The 25282-nt window shown below is 45.2% G+C and overlaps 1 protein-coding gene across 7 annotated transcripts in view; it reads left to right on the forward strand.

Annotated features, from left to right (window-relative positions):
- SCAPER (S-phase cyclin A associated protein in the ER) overlaps positions 1-25282 on the forward strand; it is a 378523-nt gene that overhangs the window by 296127 nt on the left and 57114 nt on the right. For all 7 annotated transcript variants that reach the window (XM_090028843.1, XM_090028845.1, XM_090028844.1 and 4 more), the window contains one exon: positions 8092-8247. In XM_090028843.1, the coding sequence (XP_089884969.1) occupies positions 8092-8247 (156 nt within the window). The remainder of the gene's footprint in view (positions 1-8091; positions 8248-25282) is intronic.

The following is a 25282-nucleotide window of genomic DNA, read 5'->3' on the forward strand; positions in this document are numbered from 1 at the left end:
CATTTCGTCTTTCCCCTGTTCTGTCACCCTCTTTGATTATGCATTGAAGTTCCCCATTATTATCCGTGGTCTCCCTCCAACCACATGAACTGCTTGTTCTAAGCAGAGCCTTCCTTCCCTCCCACTCTGGTGGTACATATACATTGTAAACCTCTAATTCTGCTCCCTTGACTGATATTATCATTCACTAGTCTGCCACTAATGATGTCTTCCACCTGCTGTGCTTTCACCTATGGATTCTTGAATAGTATTACCACTCCAGCAGCTTTGTTCTCATTTATCCCTGACCACTAAGACAGTATCCATCTTTGCCTCTTCTCAAAACTTCTTCTCTCACCGGTATACCACACTCTTGTAAGCAGATTATGTATTCCTTTCCTTGAATTAATATTGGTTTGACCTGTTCCCATCTTTTGCTTGTTAAGACACTCCTGACATTAATTTAAGCTATAATCAGTGCAGTTGTGCTTGTGTTAAACTGGGTGTGCCTGTCCCTTTAAGGGTCATCTGTGTCGATGCTCATCGTGATTGACTCTGCCTTTGCATGCCTGTTGCTCTTACAAGCCTGTCACTCTCTCCACCACTGCCTTTGACGCTGCTTCTGTTGCTGTCTCTGCTGTTGTTCCTGCCTTCATCTTCAGTGCCTTCTTTTCTTTCCACTTCTCCACCTTATCCACTCTCCCTCTGTCTCCAAACCTTAATTTCTGCTCTTCACTTTTTTCCCACCTCCTGGTTATCAGCCATCACCACCATTATTTGGGATTCTGAGTTTCTTTCATTCATTCATACCATCCTAAAACTCTATCAATGTCTTTCTCTGTCCTTAAGGCATTTTTTGTTGTTGTAAAACTGTGCGTCTCTCTCTATATATAAAGGTTATTTATATCTACACTCTGCCTATTACATCACAAAAGGACTAAACCTACCCATTACAGAAATCTGCACCCGTACAAAGGTCTGCTGGCCACCCATACCCGTTATAAAATCCGTGAATGCACGCAACACACCCAGAAAAGCCCATCAGTTCCTTCTGGTCCCTCCAGCCATCTCTCCCTTCATTTCCACCCTTGCTCCGCTTCCAGGATCAGGTACTATAGTCGGTTCAAGTGGTCTCTTCATCCTTGTCGCTTCAGCTTCTGCTGGAGGATTCGCTGCTGTTCTCTGTTCCTCTTCTCCACTGTCTTCGCTCCTTTCTTCACTCAGCGGGGGTTGTATGGTCCTGTGCCACATGTCCCTGTGCCAGGTGGCGTTTGCTGCATCCTCTGCTACTGATTTCTGGTAGTAGGTCCAGAGTTCACTCAGCACCATCTTCAAGCAGCCCACTACTCGTATGTCCATTTGCCTGTACAGGAGGAGGGCACTACCATATATCTTTTGGCTAAGATCAGGTGATCTGCTGAGAGCCTGATCAATGCCATAAGGACCTGCTCCTGGGCGAATCATGCCAAGCCATGTGGGAGTGCATCCACTGGAAGGAGCTGTACAAAGATCAGCTGTGTCAGGAGCTGTGCCTTCTACAAGGCGCTCCTGACACAGGATGCAAACTGGTCGAAACAGAGTGACAGGCTCCCGTGGTGTTTGGCGAGGTGCCCGTACAGTGTGGCCTCACTGGTTAGCCAGCTGATGCCGGTCACTGCCTCGCAGAGCTATTTTAGCCTTTTCCATACCTACTTGGCGCAGGTGCAGAGCCACAGGAGGTGTGCTCTATTGTCTCCGTGGCTCTGCAGCAGTTGGGCCACAGGCAGCTGGGTCTCCCGAACTGTCCCTCTCTATGTCTCCGGGCCCTCACTGATAGAGCTCACTGGGTTATGAGGCAATTCAGGTCCCTGTGATCTTTGTACAGCTCCTTCCATTGGATGCACTCCCACATGGCTTGGCATGATTCGCCCAGGAGCAGGTCCTTAAGGCATTGATCAGGCTCTCAGAAGATCACTTGATCTTAGCCAAAAGATATATGGTAGTGCCCATTGTACTCAGTCCTCTTCAGCACAGACTCTTTTTCGGGTCATGGTGAGTCACTAAGTTAAATACATTTTGACTTCCTCTTCATTCCCACAGCTCAGCTGTGCCTTTCTTTCCCATTTCTAATAATTCCTGTTTTTTCCTGTTTCTTCACCAGCCTTTAATGTTTGGCAGACATCACCAAACAGTTCACCCAGAATCCCTCTGTTAACTTCTCTGTCAGCCTGTCACATATGATAAGTGACAGGCTCCACCTCACAGCCCTGTCCCCTGTGAGGTGGAGCCAGACCTGGTTGTCCTGCACTTCAGCTGTATATACATTTTTGGAGGATCTCAGGACTCGTGAGAAAAACACCCAATTCCAGTCATGAGTGGGGGGCCAATTAGCATATGGATGGTTTATGAGGGTATCTGGAGTACACACATACTGAGCTGCACTGAGCGATGGGGTCATTGTGACTTGAAACACTTGATTCTGCTGGGGCCCAGCCCAGTGAACCATATGGTAAATATTGAGTAGAGGTGCACTGATTTCTGATTTAATTTAATTTTTGCCAGCATTTTTAATGAACTGAGCTTTGATATTTGTTCTTTTGAGACTGTCATTACAACTGACACCCTATATAGTACTGTTTTTAAATATAACTCTTTCGTACCCTTGATCACTCTTTTCTGTGGTAAAACATGAGTCCGCATATGCACTTACATATGTACTTCAGTACGCATCCGTGTGTATATATCTACATGTACAAACATACAAAAGGAAGCACTAAATGACAGTGCAGTAACAATGGTGCCCTAGGGGCACATGTAGATGTGCCCAAGGAGTGGAACTGGGTCTAGTTAAGTGAGGAGAATTGGATTTCGAAGAGTGACTGAGCTGGGAAAGAGAAAGGACTGAAGCAGGGGCAGTTTGATGAGAACAGACAAAAGAAATTAAGCTTGGGAGAGTTGAGCAGAAGAGTCTACTTGTAATACAAATCTAGCCCCATTTATGGTATAGGATAGACCTGCACTGCAAATGAATCAGGATTATTCAGTTAAGGAGACATTTGTCCATGGGACATCTACTGCTTCTGCGGAAGTCAGAAGCTGTGTAGTAATTGTGTAGAGGATTTCAAGAAGTAGAGGGATAGTCTTAAGGTTAAGACCGTTGTATTTTACACTGAGGAGCTGGATTCTAAACTTGCCTCTGACATCATTCTTTCATGTTGGGCATGTCACTTAGGATGCTTGCAGCCGTAAAAAAAAACAAACAAACAGCTCTTTACTATAAACTCAGCGCATTCCCGTGCTAAACCCCACACATGCCCAGAAGAGGCAACTCACTGAATTAACCTGGTGCATGCAACATCAGTAATGATCAGGCACTTTAGTGGGGCTTTTTGGTGTTTTTATCTAATAGCTGATTGAAACAGCTTTAAAAGTGCCAAAAAGCCCTGCCCTATCTTTACAGATGCTGTAGAGCCAGGTTTAAGTAATACACTGCTTTTCCAGTAAAGCACAGTTTGTTTTAAAGTCTGTAAACAGCCTTAATCCACACTGGGTGAGTGGACCATACCTGTTGTTCTTCGTTTTCTGGACACCTTAATGGATCCCTTGAGCCTTGGGTTTAAATTGCAGAAAAGCTGAGAGATCACAACTCCAGCTGTAGTGAAAGGGAGTTTAATATGTTTCAAGCAGTATGTAATGCTAAGGACTTTGAAAAACCTAGTCCTGGGCCTCTCAAATTCTGAAAACAATCAGTGGATCCTTTAACCTTAATTTCTCTATGCTTTGTTTCAGTAAAGCATGATAATAATACCTCCACAAAATAGTTAATGTTTACGAAGCACTCCATGATGAGCACCCTATTAAGTCCATGAGGAAATTGCTAATTTTCTCTTAAGGACTTCATTTGAATGGTTATGGGGCCACTCTTTGAATGCTGAAAAGAAAATGTATGAACACTATCCTTACCTTGCACAAAATGAGGCAGGCATCCTATAGAACAAATAGATTATGATTGTATGGCTATAGACTGAAGGCACAAGGGAACTGAATTAAGATTGAACTGGTAACCTAAATTCTGGCATTTCTGAACTCTTGAATGTTTGGTATTACAATCTCAATAATTGAAGCTTTGTTTGTTTGTGTGTAAAAACTCCCTTTTAATTTAGTCCTAATCTCACTGTAGTAGCTTTAAAATGTTTGTATCTCTGATTGTGTCTTTGGTATTATTTAGAATGAAGACAGTAACTTTTCACTGTCATCTTTCCATTGACTTTTTTAGGAATGTAGATTTTGCCATATCAGATCAGATTATTGTTCTCTTTAATCATAAATCTTGTCTCCTGCAATAGTTAATGTGTGATGATTTAGAGGAAGACACAGAAATCCAGAATACACCTAGTTGCTTATGTACTGCTAAATAGGATGGGAAAAATCCCTTTCTGACTCCTGTAGGTGCTTTTCTCTTACCCCAAATTATGAGATTTGATTGCCCTTATTATCTTAATCTGTGTAACTAGGAAACATGTCAGTAGTTATGTAATTATCAAGACCTTTTACAATCCAGTCACAGTTTTTAATTCAGTGACTTTCTGAGGCACTGAATTCCACTGGTTGATAATACTCAGGCCATATTAGAATTTATTTTTGTTGGTTCTGTCTAAAGATTTTGTAGGTTAAATAAGTCAGGCACTATGTTCTTGAATGTATGGCTTGGTTCATTTGGTATGGCACCTGTCTGAAATCTCTCATTATTACTTGTTCTTTTTACAACACATTATATTTCATATTCTTTACACTACTGTTTAGAGTAGGTACTTGTACATTTTGAATATGCCTGTTCTCTTTCATGTGAAGCTGTATGGACTCCTTGCTGCTTGTAGTGCCTTGAAAGCCTTCTGTTTCAGTACAGATTGTAAAAAAATATTTTTCTAATGCTCAAACCTATGCTTTATCCACTAAACACTTCTGCTTCCATGTACCATGAATAATGAATTATAGTGAACTTTACCAACCATTAGGCCATCACAGAAACCTCCATGGCCACTGAATATACACCTTATGTCTGGCATTCAAATGGTTTATTGGCTCTTTTTTAATCAATTAAGCAGTAGAAAGCTAGGATTGAACTAAATGCAGGGTCCCTCCCTGCCATTTCTATTAAATGCTCATTCTTTATTGTCCATTAATGTCATGTGTTAACTAAGATAGGGAATTTAGATTCCCCCAGCAGAACAATACTTATTGAACTGCTAATGAATTAATGTCTTAAATACACAAAAGCTATCTATGATGGGTGTTTTGCCACTACAAGATTGGAATGCTGATATAGTGAAAAAAATGTGGTACAGGTGGATTAGATGACAACAGAAAAGAACTTTGCCCCCCCCCCAGTCCATTCTACTTCAAATATTATAAATTTGTGCATTTCAGAAGTTTTAAGGTTCTGTTCTGATGTTGCTGAATGAAAATGTAAAAGGACAGCTGTAGGAAAGGGCAAAACAAATAGTTGTCATGGATACCAGTGACCTCTAAAACTTCATTGTTCCCATGTTAACCCCGCCTCCTTCCCAAACAGGTTTTCAAGGAGTGTGAAATTTCAGGATGTTGTATTCTTCCTATATATAAATGACAGGCTGGGAGGTCTGCTTATTGATATTTTGTGCTGTGCTGACATCTGACACTGACTGTAGAAGCACAGGCATGCCCCCAAGCTAAAAAGATACATGAGAATCAGACTAGGCCTTTCACCTGAGGCACTTTAAAGGATCGGGTTCTAGCAGGAGAATGAAAGGCATGATGACAAGGTAATAGTGCAATTAGGAAAAAAAGAGGGAGGGCTTTTTAAAGTAGTCACAAACAGACAAATTAATATTATTAATGAAAATATTTCACCTCCGGATCACTGCATTGTGTATCCTTTTGAACATATTTAAACTAATATATTTGGGAAGGTGAGGTGGCATTTTCAGTAAATGTTCTTCTTTTTGTGGGAAAAAAATTACTCCAGTGTTCAATTAGAACCAAGTGACTACCACCCAGTGTGCATATTGCAAAAACAACTGGAATAGCAGGGACTCTGGAACAACTCTAGCATGGGAGAAATGGATAGTTAAAAGGAAGGAAAAGGAAAGTTTTATAAGTTCACTCAGCTGTGTGCTTAATTTCTGGAGCAAGGGAGAGCTTCATGTCTCTCACATTGCCCTCCACAGAAGTCATTAAGGAAGGACCCTCACAGATTAAAGAGTCTTTTCCATTCTTCCCGTGTCAGGAGGATGGCAATTAAGAAAACGTCCCCAGCTTTGGGGGAGTAAAGTGAGAGTGAAATGGAGGAAATCTGTAAGAGTATAAAAATTACCCTGGAAAAAAGAAAAATAACGTTAATCAGAAAATGTGTGTCTGTTTTAAAGTTTTCATGTATTGCTATGCATACCATTTCATCTCCTGTTCATTCCCTCCCCCTCCTGGCTCTGTGAGAGATATTCAGCACTTAGCACTTTTCTTTTGGTGACTTAGCACACAACTAACTCCTTAAGTGTCTTTGTGCAAATACCCTGCCAATACCAGACAGCATGTTTATCACCTGTATGATTCAAATGGATTGCCTAAATGAGAGAAGCAAAATAAACTCAATATTTGCAACTTTTCACATTGCTAAATGGAAGTCACTCACCAGGCTAACTTTACCTGACCAATCAGTCTTATGTAGTGGTTGAGCATCTTTGAATACTTTTAATTGTCAAACTTCAACTTTTAAACAGCCTTTTAAAAACTGCAAGTTTTACTACTTTGTATTCAGCTTAATTTAAATTCAGAATTACCCTCATTGCTTCCAATAGCTGTGTACCCAGAGCATGAACGTTGGCAGAAAGTCTACCTTCTAGCCACAGAAAGATGTCAATCCCTGAAAAGCACCTTGTTCAGACAGGGACCTTCATTCCCAAACCTAGGAGCAGTTTCAATATTTCCTTATTCAGACTGGAATAGAGATTATCTTTTTTCTAAGCTTAGACACTTCTTTGCACAAGAGTTACCTAATTCTATTGATTATTTATTGCATCTGTTGAAACAACACATAAAAACCCTCAGTCAGGTCAAGGTTCCATTGGACTAGATACTCGACAAACATATAGCAAATGACATCTTCCATTTATAGCGTCAGGTTTGACAAGCAAGCAAGCTGAGAGAATACATAGGAATACTAGGCTGTTCTCATGAGACTAGCTGGGTGCACAATATGTAAATATTGTAAGTTGGTTGGTAGCAGCCCTCACTGGAATTATAGCTCCCTACCTCCTTGCTTCAATCAAGGTACAAGGTGAATATGGCCTAGACAAGAGTCTTAGCAGTGAGGCCAGGAAGAAAAGCCAGATTTGGATGATGATATATAGGAAAAAGCAGCAACATTTTTGATCCACACTGTATCTAAGAGAGATTTGAGTCATCAGTATAGAAAATGGTGGTCCTGTCTGTTGTGATAATGGAAAAGGCAGAAGGGGATGTTCTGGGAGAAAAATTAGGACCTCACTTTTGTCTGTGTTAATTTTGGTTGATGACTAGACATCAACAAGTGATTGTTCCAGACAGTAGAAATCTTCCACCTAAGTATTATTTGTTAGTCTGTTAATTCTTATCTGTAAAATAAAAGCAAAGTTATAAAGTGGTTGTTACTGAGTTTGTAGTGTAATAAGATTTTATCTGTGTAACATCATCTCTTTATTGCATTATTCTGTCATAGAGAATTGGTTCATAGAAAAAAAAATCATGTTACTGCAGAGCTATAAAGTTTATCATAAATCATTTTATTATGGCAAGATCCACTGTTCTGCTAAGAGTATGATAAAATAAATATTTACATTTATGTTACTTAAAAGAAATAATAAAAATTACCCCTTGATAGACAGATGTCTTAATGGAAACTATTGACACTAAAGAGGGCCAATCTAAGATTATTGCAACTTGATCTATTTTAAGTGATTTATCTTAAATATATTTACCCTTGTAAGATTGTATATTTGAGTTCAGGAACTGGTTTGTGTACAATTTAATACTGATGATGCAGGCATAACTAAAGGAAATAAGTCACAGAAATTGCTGAGGTGCCACTTATTAACATGGTGTTTTTCCCTCCTCTTCTAGTTATGTGGTGAATATAGGATTGATAGACAAATTACGCTGCTGTTTCCTCTCAGTCCAAGGCCCTGTCGATGAAAATCCCAAAATAGCTACTTTTCTGCAAAATGCTACAGCAGTTTTACATGGAATGTGTCAACTGTGCTTTGCTGTTAATGGAAGGTAAATGTATTTGTTATTGTCATATCCATTTTGTTCTTTACTTTTTCTTTAAGTGTCTGAAAAGCATCAGCCTTTGTTGCCACATGCATACCCTATTTTGGGAATTAAACAGGTGAGGTTATAAAATGGAGCTGTTCTCAGTAGAATGCTGTGAGTGGAGAGAGGGAGGGCTACCAGAAGTTCAACAGGCCTGCTGTTTGTACAGATGTAATTGGTTACCCACAATGATTTTACTAGCAAGTAATTTGGCAGAACTGCAGACTTCCTCTTTGCTCATTATAGAGTGAGTTTTATCACTGATAATTTTAAGTATCTAGTCCCAAGGATTTCTAGAGATACTTTATTAGCAGCTAAAATCAACTAAAATTAGCTAAAATGATTTATCTTGAATGGCCTAATTTGGTTTTTGCCCCTTGAAATCCCAACTGAAGAAGGGACTTTTCTGATTCAAAACGTTTATTCATATAAAACAGTGATTATCAACCAGGGTGCTGGGAAATCCTTTGAAGGGTTTTCATAAATTCATAGATTATAGAGTCAGAAGGGACCCAATGGATCATCATGTCCGACCCCCTGCCCCTGGCAGGAAAGAGGACTGAGGTCAGATGACTCCACCCAGGTGATTGTCAAGCCTCCTCTTGAAGACCTCCAAGTTAGGTGATAGCACCACCTTTCTTGGAAGCCAATTCCAGACTCTGGCGACCCTTGCTGTAAAAAATTCCTTCCTAATGTCTAACCTAAATCTACTCTCCACTAGTTTGCACCCATTAGTCCTAGAAAGGGTAAAGAGTTAGGTGTGAAGAGATAGGCAGATAAGGGCAGGTTCAGGTTCTGCTGCCTAGCTGCTCCCCCATCGCTATTACCTGCCCCCTCTGTAAGTAGGTAAGCCCTGTAATAAATAAATTATTTTTTTTAATAGGTTGCTGTGTAATTCACAAAAGTTATGCAGGAATGTCTCTGAGTCTGGCGAGGGGTGATTTGAGTCTGATAAAGGGTGCTTTTAGTCTAAAAAAGTTAAGAATCACTGATCTAAATCAAAATAGAAACATAACAATTTTGACTAGGATTTCAGGGATCTCCGCAGCATAGCCAGGTGTCTAGAAGCCCTGACTCTAAGCCTCTGCTCTTGAGATCCCAGGTGCTTTCTGCACAATGACAGACATGGGAGCCCCATGACCCCCTGCTGGTTTTATGCTTTGGAGACTCCTAAGCTAACTCTGCTTTGTGAGTATTCTCAGCTGCCTTTAATTCTCAAAAGGGTAACCTGTAGGAGCCAATTTCAAGCCAGCACTACTCCACTATTCAGTGGAATTCATCCTGTAAAACAGAAAACATTGTAAAGGTGTTGGGATTGTATGTTGTGTCCTTGTTCAGGAGAATTTTAAAAATTAACATTTATTGTAAGATGCACACAGTTAGCCACATTTTGAACACAGCCACTAACAAACAGTTTTAAAATCTGGACAGCTAGATTATAATTTATGCTTAAATTATCACGAGTGAGTCATGAAAAGAGCAAATACACATTCCCCATTATAATTCTAAAGTATTTTAAAACACTTTTCTTGAAAAGTGATGTTATGTGATTTTGTAATATTGTAGGAGGTAGGGGAAGTCACTGTAGGGTGAAAATACAGGTAAGGGTGAAGGGGAATGAAAACAACAGTGCTCCTGGGAAAAACTTCTAGCTTAAAATGTTGAAAAGAAAAAAAAATTGTCGTTAAAAACAAAATATGAGTCACTTAAGCACAAAATAAGGACCAAAGCTCCACATACTGTAATTCTGATAACTAGGAGACTCAGACATGTAGAAAAAGCATTGTTTCCAGAAATACGAGTCCACAGAAACCATCCAGGCTCACTAAAATTTGTCTTTGCATTTATTTCCATAGACTGCCCACTTGGCATATTATACTTCCAACACAGCACTGCCAAAAGTCAAACACATAATAAAAGATCACCCTTCTGTGAGTTTGAATAATGATTCTAGCTACAAGAATAAGTAACATAATTTTGGGAATTTCTGAAATAGGCATATCTTTTTCCTAAAGAATTAGAAATTGTTGTATCCCAGAATGACTGATAACTGTGCAGTTACTTCTTTCAAGAAAATCTGTGGCTTGTAACAAAGCTGGAACATTGTCCGCTACAACTACAATACTTACATAACTTTATAGTTTTCCTTACAGGTTCCAGTTAGCTCAGAAACAACAAGTTTTAAAGTGATCAGTTCACCTAAACATAGATGGGAACCTGAGGACTTTCAAATTTAACCACTTGAAAGTTCTGCTGTCCAACACCCTTAGATCATGTGTCTATTTCTTTACCAACTTCACTTTCATTAGGAGCATAAATCAAGGGCATGATTCTACCATGGCGTCTTTCTGGCTACTAGAGAACTTTTAGATTTCAAAAGGACTACTCAGAGTAAGGTATTATTCAACACAAAGGAGGATAACAAAAATAGGCCCCAAGTTTGAGCTTCTGAACTTGACAGTACGCAATGTTCAGTGGATAATCTACAGAGATATTAATGTAAAGCTCTTATTGTCTAAAGAGTAATATGAAGTAACTGTAAAACACATGCCAGAAGTTTTCTTCTAAAGACCCCAATAATAATTTCCCCCCTAGTTACATACTGGTAACTTCTGCATTTGCTAATGGAAATTGTGTTTATAACAAAGAAAGAAAATACTCCTTTTTTATACCAAGAATAGGTCAAAAAGAAAATATGTAAAGGTAATGGTAAAGGCATTCTGTTTACTAGCCATTGAGGCCCATTGGGGTTAGTAGAGGCAGGTCATCACCCTTTCTTCAACCTCTGCCCAAGAAGGAGGTAATGTGGTGAGCAGCTTGCTCCAGCTGCATTAGCTCCTCATAACCATTGGATAGGAGGCTGGATGGGCCTCAGGTCCATGCTGGCAATGAAAACAATGAATGGAAACCTGCTGCCCTCACCTACAGTTTAATCCAGGTTCTTCCATTCTGTCACCAGTCACCCTACTGACTGAACTACATGGGTCCTTCTGATCTGCTGTGGGACGTGCCAGCTCATCTGTTTAATCCTTAGAACTATTTTAACTTAGACTGAAAATGTTTCCAGGATTGCTTTATGCTTAGGGGCCGCAGTCTGTGTAGGCTCTACATGCAAGCAGGGCAAATCAATAGGCTGAGAGCAAAGGCCTTCTGCTTTGCTGATATTGACTTCTTTTGTGGCCTTTGTGAAATCTGTTAATGTGCCTGCCTGGCATTTTCCATCTGTAACAGAAAGTTGTTGATACTTTCCTACCAACCTCATAAGAACATTTTATAAGACTCTTTAAGATTTACCAGAAAGCTGATGAAACTTGCTGTGATTGGGGGCTAGTAGCTTGCTGACCCATAACTTATTTTATCCAATTATCTCTTGAAAAGCTTTTTTTCACTGTGGCCAATAACATTGAGGTACCAGCTGAGCAGCTGCTCCAGTTCTGCATCAGGAGTTTGGCAGTAGCTTATATTTATTTACTTATTTATTTTAAATAAAATAAATTTTATTCCCTGCTAGTCTGAGTCTACTTCCATGGAACTATTGAAACTTCTGGATTTGATCAATTGTAGGCAAGTTGACACTACAGTAATAATTAGTAGAGGAAAAACCTCAACTCACAGAATGGGAATCTGAAAAAGAGATGGTAGCTGAAATGTATGACTTGTACAATAGAAGCTAAATTTTGGAGAAGTTTAAACTAAGATTACATTTTGTATTCCCTTGGCAAATTTTAAAAAAAGATCATAAGGTAAGTTACAATAACAACACTCTTGCTAATGTGATAACAAATTCAAACAGTCTTCATGTTAGTACCATAAAAAGTTAGTTATTGAAATGAAGGAATCCATTCTGAATGTATGCTATAAGCATACACTATAATAAAAGAAGGGCTCTCTTTTTGCATATTGGCAGGGCATTAAAATGATTTAACATTGAAATTGATCTTACCTTTTAAAAGTTATTTTTTGGTACTACCTAATAAATGCTTTGAGTCATTTAATTTAAGTTTTGCTGTGGATGTGATATCACCATTTCCAAAACATGCTGTATTATGTTTAAAAGATCATCTGTTGAAAACATTTATAACGATCTCAAAACTCAAGTCCCTTTTCTGATCATTTTCTATTAATGCCTGAAGTCTTATGCCACGGGTATCGATGATTTAGTTTAAGAGTTTTCCAACAGAGAGACCACTACTGTCTTTATTTCATCTGCATTCGTTGCAGTCAATGGACGTATTAGAGCTGGAGATTGTGCTAAAATCATATGACTTCAGAAGTTGGCCCTTGGCTTGTGCCTAGGCCCCTGTGCCTTAATCTGGCTCTGACAGCAAGTTGTTTTTCATCTTGGTTGCCTTGACCAGTGGCACTCAACCTTTTTCCATAGGCTAGTTGGGCAGGGGCTGGATGGTGGTTCCTATCCAGCATCAAGGGCTGGCATGGTGGCCACCATCCGTCCATGCAAAGGTGCATGGGGGACAACCTGGTCTGAGCCTGAGCCTGCAGGGGAGGAAAGAGACTTTACCCAGTCCCTCAGTGGGGAAGTAGGAAAAGGGACTTGTCCCAGCCCTATGGGAAGGAACAGAACATGATCCAGCCTCAACCCAGCCCCATGGGGGAAAAGGGTCATTGCCTGGCCCCAGCCCACCCCACAATGAAAAGAGGGTGTATCCCAGTCCCATGGGGGAAATGGGGCATGGCCCAGCCTCAGGAGGGTGGAGGGCCTGGCCTGGCCCCAGCCTAACCCCACAGGGATAACAGGGCACAGCCTAGCTCCAACTGGGTATGTGAGGCTTGGTTTGGGAATTTGGCAGGGGAGAGGGTGACCCTATTAATGGCTACCACTCCCTCACTGCCAAGTATTCTGAGCTGTGGGTGTCCCCACTGACCAGATGCAAAGAGGTTGAATACCTCTGGTCTTGGCCAAGCTCTGAAAAAAGTCTAGTTATGCTTTGATCCTGTATCAAACTGGCTTATTTCACCTGTCATCTATGTAAAAGTGTGGAGGGGGGAGTTTTGTGTTAAAATGGCCTAGTAAAATGATCATGTAAAAGAGATTCATGGAAATCATGGAGGCTGCAAACAAACTTCTTATTTACCCTGGGAATAAACCATTTTATCTCAGGAATAAGTGCAGTTGTACAGACATCCATGTCTGTTGTCCCAGGATAAATCTTAAAAAAAAAAGTTTCACAGCTAAGGGGTAGTAACAGTTTATCCTGGAGTACTGCAGAGTACATCTGTACAGCTAATCCAGAACTGCATCATTGAATCGGTGGCAGAAAACTGGCATTGTATTCAGCTGCTCACTAAAACCTGGTTAGACAGATTATGTGTGTACATTATGTGTGTATCCCAGGATATTTTTGTTCTAAGATAAACACAAGCACAACTTATCCAAAGACAAGTTCAATGTTTGTTCCTACCCTATGAATCACTATATTGAGCCACAAAATTATATATGGACAAAAAATAAGTACAGTGATTATATTATTTATAAAGCCAAGCATAGAAGGGTTAAAGTTAATATTAAAAATATGCATAGTATTTTGAATATAACAAAGCAGATTTTTATCATGGATATGATTTAGCAATATCTGTGGTATGCATAGTTAGTAAACATTATAGCAAACATAGAGGGTTTTTAAAACAATTTTAGTGTATGGCAAACAGTACTTATAATCATTGAATGTTTATTTTTTCAGTATTGGGATAATTTTAGATTCTTCAGCACATTGGTCCAAGATGCACTTGAAAGGTTTTGTGATATAAGAACCTACACAGTATAGAATAGATTGTACATGATTTGAATGATAGTCAAAGAGAAACTGTTGAGAGCTGTGCAAATTAAAATAATTAAAATCAGTTTTTAATCTTACGAGAACATTTTATATGCTGAAAGAGAATGAGTAACTTTGCTGGATCCAAATGTTCCTGGTAGTACACTAGTCAAGCAGTAGACTGGTAGCTTGGGTAGATATGGGTTGTCTGCATGCTGACAACAGTAGAAACGTAACAGGATGCCTGAATGTTCTGGGTAGCATGACTTACAGGGGCAGTGTCATTGTCTGTGCTGTTAATGGCATAGTGGCAAGTGATCCAGCAGACCAGCTTCTGCTGCTGTTTTTGCCACTGTCTCCCCCACCCCAGGTTGCTAAACAGGGCTGATGACCCAATTGTCCACTCCTTCATTATGCTACTGGACAGTAGTTTTTCTGGCTGCGGTAGCATCTGTAGCTGCAGTGTGTTGCAGTCTCAATAAGAAAATGATCCATACATGACAAAGTTACTTAGTCCTTTCCAGCCTTTAAGAGTTCATAGTCCCATTTTAAAACCATACTTAATACAGTCCAGTCTGTGTATGATTTTTTTGTTCCACAATTTTCCATTCAGGTCTGTTTTTAAAAGTTTGCTATCTGAGAAAAGCTACCTTCAGGTCCGTGATCCATAAATAACAACATTGTGGTGCTGCCTCAGTTGTAGTCTTTTGGCATAGCAGGAGTGTGGCCTAAGAAGGAAAACATGAATTCCGGTCCTTCAGTAGCAAAGCAAGGATCACGCTTTTGTCCACCTCCCCTTGGATATACGCAGTCTTCAGCCATTCCCTTCTTTATTTCCCCTGAGTACCTGTATGTAGGAAGGTGTATGCAGGGAACTGATCTGTCCTTCCATATAGAGCACTGCAGTCCATATTGAGGCCATGGACAGATGTTCACTTGTAATGGTAAGAATTTCTCAGAAATTTGTGCCAGGAGCTGGAGCATATATACAAGTATGTTTCAGCCCCCTAAATGGAAAGCTATACAGGCAAGTCCTCCAGCAAGGAGTCACTAGAGGGCTGTTCTCTGGGCCACTCCCACCCTTGTGAGAGCTCATTACTTAACAGACCATCGTCACCCCCGCCTGAGAAGGGGGAAGGATGTCAATAGGCAGTACCCCCATCTGGGCTTCACACAGAGTGATTTAAAGCCTGAGACATGGAGAAGAAGAGCCAGGGACAGCTTTTCCAATGCTGTGCCCCAGCTCCCCAGCTTTTAAATCTCTACATGTGCTTCATAGTTTCTAGGCTTGGAAGGGACTTGAGCAGATTTCATAGATTTCATAGACATAAGGACTGGAAGGGACCTCGGGAGATCATCGAGTCCAGCCCCCTGCCCAAAGGGCAGGAAGTCAGCTGGGGTCATAGGATCCCAGCAAGATAAGCATCCAATTTACTCTTGAAGGTGTTCAATGTAGGTGCTTGAACCACCTCCGCTGGCAGACTGTTCCAGACCTTGGGGGCTCGGACAGTAAAGAAATTCTTCCTTATGTCCAGCCTGAAACGGTCTTCCAGGAGTTTGTGACCATTCGACCTCATCATCCCTTGGGGCGCTCTGGTGAACAAACGTTCCCCCAGATCCTGGTGGTCACCCCTGATAAACGTATAGGTGGCCATCAGATCACCCCTGAGCCTGCGCTTTTCCAGGCTAAAGAGTCCCATGTCTCTCAGCCTGTCATCGTAAGATCTGTTTTCCTGACCTCTGATCATGCGCGTGGCTCTCCTCTGGACTCTCTCAAGCTTCTCCACATCCTTTTTGAATTGTGGAGCCCAAAACTGGACGCAGTACTCCAGCTGCGGCCTCACCAAGGCCGAGTACAAGGGGAGAATGACGTCCTGGGATTTGCTCGAGACGCATATATGGATGCAACCCAGCATTTTGGTTGCTTTGTTAGCCACAGCATCGCATTGCAGGCTCATGTTCATCTTGTGGTCCATGATGACCCCCAAGTCTCTTTCTTCTGTAGTGCTATCCAACGTAGCACTGCCGAGCCTATAAGGATGCTGCAGGTTTTTCCTCCCAAGGTGGAGAACCTTGCATTTTTCGGTGTTAAACACCATCAGGTTCTCATCTGCCCATTTGCTAAGCTTGTCCAGGTCAGCCTGGATCACCCACCTATCTTCTGGCATGGATGCTTTGCCCCAAAGTTTGGTGTCATTGGCGAACTTGGCCAGTCCACTCCTGACTCCAATGTCCACATCATTAGTGAAGATGTTGACCAGTATGGGTCCAAGGACAGAGCCTTGAGGGACCCCACTGGTCACAGGGCACCACGATGAGTGACTGCCATCAATTACAACCCTCTGGGTCCGACCACGGAGCCAATTTCCCAGCCAGCAGATCGTGGTGGAGCCAAGGCCCCAACTGGCCAGTTTCGCCAAGAGATGATCATGGGATACCAGATCAAAAGCTTTTTTGAAGTCCAGGTGTATGACATCAATCTCTTCTCTCTCGTCCAGGTGATAGGTCACCTGGTCATAGAAGGAAATAAGATTGGTCAAGCAAGGACTACCTGCAACAAACCCATGCTGACTATCCCTTAGGATGTTAGCCTGGGCCAGTCCATCAAGGATGGCCTCCTTAATAAACTTTTCTAAGATCTTCCCCAGGATAGAGGTCAGGCTAATGGGCCTGTAGTTAGCCGGATCCACTCTCCTCCCTTTCTTGAAGATCAGCACCACATTGGCCGCCTTCCAGTCTTCGGGCACTACACCAGAGCGCCAGGAGTTTTCAAAGATCCGTGCCAGGGGCTGGGCTATGACGCTCGCCAGCTTCTTGAGTACCCTGGGGTGCAGATTATCAGGGCCGGCTGACTTGAAGGTATCCAGCTTCTCAAGATGTTCCTTCACGAGGTCAGCATTGACGGAGGGTAGGGGATCCCCATCACCCAGATCTCCCTGTCCCATAGCAGGCATGGGCGTCCCATGGGACTGATGAAAGACTGACGCAAAGTACCTATTTAATAGGTTGGCTTTTTCCTGGGCATCAGTTGTCAGTTGCCCCATCTGGTTTAGCAGGGGTCCAACGTTGCCCTTGCTTTTCCTCCGGCTCCCCACATATCTGAAAAAGGACTTTTTGTTGTCCTTGATGCTTGAAGCTAGTTGGAGTTCAGTTGCAGCCTTGGCTTTCCTGGTTTGCTCCTTGCAGGACCAGACCAGTGCAGAATAATCCTCCTTGGAGGTGAATCCCGTCCTCCATCCTTTGTAGGCTTTCCTTTTTAGCCGCAGGAGGTCTGCTAGGTCCCTGGAGAGCCAGGAGGACTGCTGTGCCTTCTTGCTGCCTTTCCTCTGTGTTGGAATAGATTTAGCTTGTGCATTGAGGATCACTTCCTTGAGAAGCAACCACTCTTCTTGAACTCCCATCTCCCTGGGGTCATGGTCCCTAAGGGCCTGACCAACAAGCCTCTTGAGCTTGTCAAAGTTGGCTTTTCTGAAGTCAAGGACTTCTGTGTTGCTGACTGACTTGCCAGCTTTACGGCGGATGGTGAAGGTGATCAGCTCGTGGTCACTGTCACCCAGCTTCCCATCGATCTCTAGGTCGCCGATTAGGTCGTCCCCCGTAGCCAGTACCAGGTCGAGCAGCGCTTTGCCTCTCGTTGGCCCATAGACTTCTTGAGTCAGGTAGAGGTCATCCTCGCATGAGAGAAAGCTTTGCGACCGCTCGGATTTTCCTGAGTGATCTTCCCACGAAATGTCCGGGTAACTGAAGTCACCCATGACAACCAAGGTCCTGGAGCAAGCGGCCTCAGTCAGTTCCCGGGCGAACTCCTGGTCAAGCTCAGGACTTTGAGTGGGAGGTCTGTAGTAGACTCCCACTGTTGTGTCCCCTGTGCCGTATTCCCCACGAATTTTTACCCAGAGAGTCTCTAGCTGTCCATGCTGGTCGCCAACATCAGCTTGCAGGGACATGTAGCTTTCCTTCACATAAAGAGCTACACCCCCGCCCCTTTTGTCAAAACGATCCCTCCTGTACAGGGTATAGCCCTCTATCCCCATGGTCCAGTCATGGGTGGAGTCCTACCAGGTCTCCGTTATCCCAATGACGTCATAATTCTTTGCACTGAGCAGAAGGATGAGCTCCTCCTGCTTGTTGTCCAGGCTTCTGGCATTAGTGTACAGGCAGGCAAGTGTCCCCTTGGGGGCTCTTGCCTTGCCCACAGATTGTGCCCGGGCTGGGGCAGGGGTGGGTTCCCTTAAGTGCCTTGGTCTGCTGGCTTTGCAAGGGTCGCTCAGCGGGCCAGCAGTGGCAGTAGTCCCCCCATCCCCCAGCGGGCTTAGTTTAAAGCCCGGTGGAGCAGGTCAGCCAGCCTGGCTGAGAAGAGCCTCCTCCCCAGGGGGGAGAGGTGGAGGCCATCTCTTCCCAGCAGCTCGCTGCCTCTTTCACCAAAGAGCAGGCTGTGGTCGTGGAAGCCAAAGCCTTCCCAATGACACCAGCTCCGCAGTCTTTGGTTCACTGCATGGATCCTCCTCTCCCTCCTCAGCCCATAGCCCGAGACTGAGAGGTTCGACGAAAACACCACCTGAGCTCCCAGACCCCTAAGCCCCGCTCCCAAATCCCTGTAGCGCCTCATGACCTGGCTGGGGGTGCTCCGAGCCGTATCATTGGTGCCCACATGAATAAGGAACATGGGGTATTGGTCTGTGGGCCGGAGGAGCTGTAGGTTCCTCTCCGCAATGTCTCGGATGCGGGCCCCCGGGAAGCAGCAGACTTCCCGGCTAAGGGGTCAGAGCGGCAAATTGCCCCCTCAGTCCCCCGCAGGACAGAGTCTCCCACAACAAACACCTTTCATTTTGTCTTGGGGAGAGCGGGGGCAGTAGCTGTGGTTGAGCCCAGGTTGCCTGCGGGAACCGGCAACTGAGCAGGCTCTGCTGGGGCTGCAAGAGGTGCGAACCTGTTGCTAAGCTCTGGCGAGGGGGGGGCCTTGGTGCGGTGGGCCTTAGGGCCCTTGACCACCTTGGTCTATGCCCCTGACTGGGCAGAGTGGGAGGTCCCACAGTCCTCCTTAGTCCTGGAGGGAGATGGTGCTCTACCCTGCGGCTCCCGGAGGAGAAGGCCCTGGCAGTAAGAGTCTATCTCCTGCTCGCAGTCCCTGATGGCACGCAGTCTCTGGACTGTGGCCTGGAGTTCCTCCAGCTGGCACGCCAGAGACCCCAGTGGGGAGCAGACCCCGCAAGGGGAGGTGGCTATGCTCCCAGGCCCCAGAGCCTGAAAAAGGGACAGGCAGCCCCCGCAGCCAAGAGCCAGGGGCTCCGTCTGCGTGGAGCCTGGGACCATGGGCTCCGTCTGGGTGGCCATCTCTGAGGTGCCCGATGGGGGGGCCGCAGAGCCCGAGGGGACCCTCAGGGTGCGGCGCGTGCCCATCCGTGTCATGCCTCTGGTAGGCTGGCTACGGCTGGGGCTGACTACTCTGGCGGGGGTTGCAGGCAGGGTCTCATGCCCTCTCATGCCCTCTCCTGCGCGAAATCCGCACTAACTCGAGCACCTGTTTACGCAGCCTGTTCACGCGGCTCTGGTCGCGTGGCTCCCTGGGGGGCTGGGCCAAGTAGGGGCCTGGGTGGGGGCTTGACCCGGCTGGGCTCCACGCAGCCGCCTCCTCCCAGGGAGCGAGGAGTTAACCCCTTCCCACCACGAGCCCGCTTACCTCTGGATGTGCTGGGGGTCATCAGGGGGCTCTGCGGCTGCTGACGGGGTGTTTGGGGGGCTTCGGGGGAGCGGGGGTGCAGCGGGCTTCACCCGTGCGTCTCTCACCGCTCCGGAGCCTAACTGAGTTTCTTTTTTTTTCTCCTGTTTGGCGGGCCCTTTTAAACTGCACATGCGGAGTGGGCCTGCCGTCGGGGAACGCTGGTTTCTCAGGCCAGGGGGGCCCTGCCTGGGATTTGGGGGGCCCTGGCCTATAGGAGGGGGACTGGTGAGTACCCCACTCCTTCTCTTCACTCTCCCTGGGGGGGCTGGGCCAAGTAGGGGCCTGGGCGGGGGCTTGACCCGGCCCGGCTCAACGCAGCCGCCTCCTCCCAGGGAGCGAGGAGTTAACCCCTTCCCACCACGAGCCTGCTTACCTCCGGCTGTGCTGGGGGTCGGCAGGGGGCTCTGCGGCTGCTGAGGGGGTGTCTGGGGGGCTTCAGGGGAGCAGGGGCGCAGCGGGCTTCATCGAGTCTGACCCCCTGCCATGGCAGAAAAGAGTACTGGGGTCAAACGACCCCAGCACGGTGTACATCTAGCCTCCTCTTAAAGACCCCCAGAGTAGGAGCCAGCACCACTTCTCTTGGAAGTTGGTTCCAGATCCTAGCCACCCTAACTGTGAAGTAGCGCCTCCTGATATCTAGCCTAAATATCTGCCCAGCTGGTTTGTATAGGCAATATTTAAAGCCCACAGGGCCATAAACCAAGGCAGGGATAGCTTCCCCAGCTTGGTTCCCAGCCTCCGGAGTTTTTCAGTCTTGCCCCCCACACTCCTCTCCAGATGAGTGGCAGGGGTGGCATTTAAAGCTGAGAGGCTGGGAACCAGCTATGGAAGCAGTCTCCCTGAGTCCAATTCACAGAACCTCCTGTGGCTGCATCCCTCTGAGTAGCAACATATCAAGACTCCTGACGGCCCTGGGCAAATAGTATCAGGCCCCCCTTCACCAGAGATCATAATAATGATAATAGGACAAAAAACTTACCATTTTCAGGCCCCCTTTCTATCTAGACCCCAGGCGGCCACCCAGCTCACCCATGCCTGTGTCTAGTCCTGCCTCTGAGGGGCAGGAGACAGCTGTGCTATGGCTGTAAGGCTGCAAGAGAACAGACTAGGATATTGGGTGCCTTTCTCTCCTCTCTCTGTCCTTAGAAATATGTGGGTGTTTAAATTACACTGGGAGGGAGAAGATCTTCCTCTTAGGTAACTGATCTAACTTCTTATAGAAGAACCATTTTTCTTCCCCAAGGAAGCCATTGAACGTCTGTGCGCTCTCTTTTTTCTACCAAGAGAAACACTTTTCTCCCAACACAAATGGAATGTCTATACACTGCCTTCTCGCTTGTAACCATGAGTAACCTCTGCTCATACGTGGTAGAACATAACATGTTGTGCACTGCACAAGGAAATGCAAAATCAAAACCTCTGTTAAAAATTAATGCAATACCAACAAGCCAAAGAATAGTGGTTCTCTATGAGCCCTAAATGAAATATTTATATATAAATCTGATGCATATGGCAAAGGAAGAGTGGGGAATTCTTCAGATGTAGCAGACTGTAAAGAGAATCTTGTTCTTAATGACTTTTAAATAGACTAACAATAACAGCCCCAATGAAACTTGGTTGTACTTAGGAAGAATATTGCAGATTAAAAAAATAATAGTAGAACAACCCTCAACTCGTGAATCTTCTTAAAACAGCAATTTGTAGAGTCTGTTTCCTGCTGTTCGATGTGAGAACTATTTTTAAATTCCCTTAGTAATTTACTAGAAAACAGAATCCTAGGTGACATCCTACAGAATGTTGCTGCGTACTGTATGTTATCTCAGAATAAAACTTTGTAAATCTTTGTCAGTAGCTAATGAATCTGTGAATTACAAGCTACCCTGGTGGAATGCTATAGATATATAGGATTTTGTCCAGGAAAATAGCAAATGTCAGGTCACAAATATAAAAATGGAAGGAGGCTGGTTTGTTTTTTGTTTTATTACAGTAATTAAGGTAATGCCTCTTTTGGCTGCTGGATGGCAAATCAGATGTAAGCAGCTTGCTCGAGTACTGGCTGTCCTGCTTACCACTGCCAACAGCGAGCAGATTCAACAAGGATTGCAAACTTCAGTCAAGTAACTGAAGCTTGTTCTACAAGTGAAATAACTAATGTTACACAGTTGCACAAAGCCCCCAGTGTCAAGGGCCCTGGTTTCCTGATGTTACTTGCAGCAGGTGTTAAAGGCCTTGTGAGCTTAATTTTTTCTACTTACATATTCATTTTATGTGTATTTTGTAAATAAAGTTAGAAACAACAAGCTGAGCCACACAGGGCAAATTACATTCTGATGGACCTTTTGCAAAATGTTTGTTTTCATATGAGTTTTAAGATTGATTTCGTAGGCTAAGTACAGACAGTAAAAATGCCCAGGGCTGAATCATTTCAATATTTGCAGGTTATTCTAAGCTGTGTAGATTGAACCAATAAGGAAGTGAACAGACATTCACTTTTGAAACTGAAAAGTCAGCCAGATACTTGCAGTGGCCAGGGGGCACTAGAGCACACCTCCTAGCCACTGCCAAAGACAACCAAACATAGCCAAGTAGGGTTCATCCTTGATTGGCTGTCCAGCATATGCCCCCCCAAACCCTTGTGGTCCCATTTCCCGCCCCCCCCAGGGGGAACAGTCCCTCCAGCCAGGGGCTGGCTGAGTCCCCCAGCCTCGGAGGGGGGTCCCCACCCCTGACAGAGTCCCCAAAGCCCTGTCCCTGCTGCAGAGAGGGGATTCCCACTCCTGTTACCAGAGTCAATATTAGACTTTAAGACTGGGGGGAACCTACTCCCTTGGCCTGGGTCTGGACTCCCAGCTGGTTGCTGCCTAGCGTGGGGGAGAGGAGGATGTGACAGGGCAGAAGTCATGCCCTGTCCTGAAGGACAAACAAGCAGAAGTGCCACAGATGGGGAGTGCCCCACCAGAGAGTTTGAGAATCTTAATCAACTCAAGTGCAATTTTAATGGGAGCATCTGAGATGTTGGAAGGAGGAGGGGATATAAGAGAAGTGGCTGGATAGACTCCTGGGTGCTGAATGAGAAGATATAGTGCGGGAGAGGGGAGACGCACCAGATCAAGTGCTCATGCAGCTGTGCAGAGGCACAGTGATTACCTGACCCAGCTGGGCGTCTACAGGGATGGCAGAAGAAGTGCTGCAGTATCAGAACTTACTTACCTGAGCTAGGGCTGGCGTGAGGCTTTCGTATCTGAAGGTTTGCAGAGATGTCACCCAGTGAGTGACACAAACCAGGAGGAGCAAGAAGAGAAGGGCCAGTTAGATGGAGCTGTTCCTGGGAGGAGGCAGGGCTCACCCCTGCAACAGACAGAACCCATAGCCAGCGGGGAGAATGAGTGAGCTGCCTGCAGACTGGGAGACTCTTAGATTACAGAAGAGCTAAAATGAAACGCCGGGACTACCCTGAACTTTGAGCAAGGAGAGGGAGGCAATCCTAGCATGTATGAAGAAACTTTTTCTGGGAATCTGAAGACAAGTAAGCTCCACTTTGGACTGATAAAGAGCTTGCGAGGGACTCAACCTAATGCTGGGAGACATGTTGTAACCCGCCAAGGGGTGCAATTTGGGAGATTTTTCCAGAACTGTGGGAGTGCTTTGAGCATGGACAGTGGGTAAGAAATTGTCAGAATATAACTGGTGTGATAAGGGAAGGGGATGGGGATGGTGGAACCCTGCAAAGAGCCTGGGCGGCCAACAGAAATGCATTAGAAATCTGCACTCTGCTTCCCAGTATTTACTTTTCTCCTTTGGGATTTTTTTTTTTTAAGATCAGAGACATGGTGGGCAAGAACCACAGGGGATAAGCAGGATCACAGGGAATGGAACTGTGTATATTTCTACAAGCCTGAGTTTTCACAAGAAGCCCTCAGCTTCCACAGGGTGAAACCTGCAGCAGGGGCTTGACTCTGCCTCCCGAAGTCAGGAGCCAGGCTGCGGTCCCCCAGTCACTCCCCCTCCTCAGACTCTGGGCCAGCTGAAGCGGAGGTGAAGCCCGCAGCAGGGGCTTGGCTCCACCCTCCAGAACTGGGTGCTGGGAGCCAGACTGGCATCCCCCTAGCCATGGCCACTCCTCAGCCTCTGGGCCAGATGCAGGGGGGGCAGAGGAGAGATTTGCTGCAGGGTTCCCCCTTCCCCACCTCAGCCAGCGTGGAGGCTGACGAGGGGGTATGACTGGGGAATGCCAGCCTGGCTCTGAGGGATGGAGCTAAGCCCCTGCTGCAGACTTCCCCCTGCCACCTCAGCTGGCCTGGAGGCTGAGGAGCTTTTGCCAGGAGACCCCACCCAGCTCCAGGGGATGCAAACCAGTCCCCACTGCAGGCTTCTCTGCCCCCCTCTCCTCCATGCTGGCAGCACCCAGCTAGGGGGACCCATTGCCAGGCCAAAAGGGTGGTTCCCCCCTACCATCCTCAGCCAGCCAGAGGAATGATAGTGCTCTGGCTAGGGAGCAGGAGGGCAGAGCAGACTGATGCTGGGAGACTGTAAGTTAACTTTAACCAGGAGGGGATCTGGTATAGCTTTTCCATAAACTTATTTGACCTAAATTTTTTAAGTCTGATATTATATCTAACCAGGTTTATGTTAAACCAGTAGCAGCTATTTCAAAAGTGGTTTAAGTACACTGAACTTCTAGGTTAGGGACAGAAGTTGCACACAAACCAGTTTAAGTGATCAGAAACTGATTTAAATCTGTAACAATAGAAGCTCAGTGTACATAAACCAGTTTCAAAATGGCTGAAACTGGTTTAAGATAAACCTGGTTGAATGTAGTATCAGACTTAATTGATTTGAGTCAAGCCAATTTATGAAACTTCTGTCCCAGACCCCTTCCTGGTTCAAGTTAAATCACAGTTCCCCAGCATCCCAGCATGTTTTGCAGCCCTGGACTGGGATGTGCTGTCTGCTCCAGAGAGCAGAGCTGGCCCCACCCCTCTGCTTCCTAGCTGGAGCAGTGAGGGCTGGCTGGCAAAGGGGTGGAGGCAAGCCTGACTGGGGATGCAGTCCAGTTGGGGAGGGGGGGTTGCCCCCCCCCCCCAGGCAAACCCTGGCTCAGGCGTGGGGCCAGGATGGGGACTTAAATGGCCCTTCCCCCTGCTCAAACTTACTGCTGGCTACAACTGTGAACTTCAAATCCCAGAGGCACTTGGAAGCAGGAAGAGGAAGTGATAAGCAATCCTACAGAGTCCTGCTGCTGTAATTCTGGACTGCAAATCCAAGAGGTTTTGGGGGCAGCAGGAAGAGGAAGTAAACACACAGCCAGAGAGTCCTGCTCAAGCACCCCCTGGCTTCTGGCCTGAGCCATTGCAGGCATGTGGCTGCATTTCCTGAATGAAAGGTAAATGTTTGTTCACTTCTGGGGGCCAACAGTTTGAGCACCACAAATTCTATTTTTACGTGAGCACTTATTATTTGGCCTAATCTTTTCTCCCAGCCTATCTTGTACATCTGTTCTACA

Source organism: Crocodylus siamensis, chromosome 15 (genome assembly GCF_052110815.1).
Source record: "Crocodylus siamensis isolate JL-2025a chromosome 15, ASM5211081v1, whole genome shotgun sequence".
Lineage (NCBI taxonomy): Eukaryota > Metazoa > Chordata > Crocodylia > Crocodylidae > Crocodylus > Crocodylus siamensis.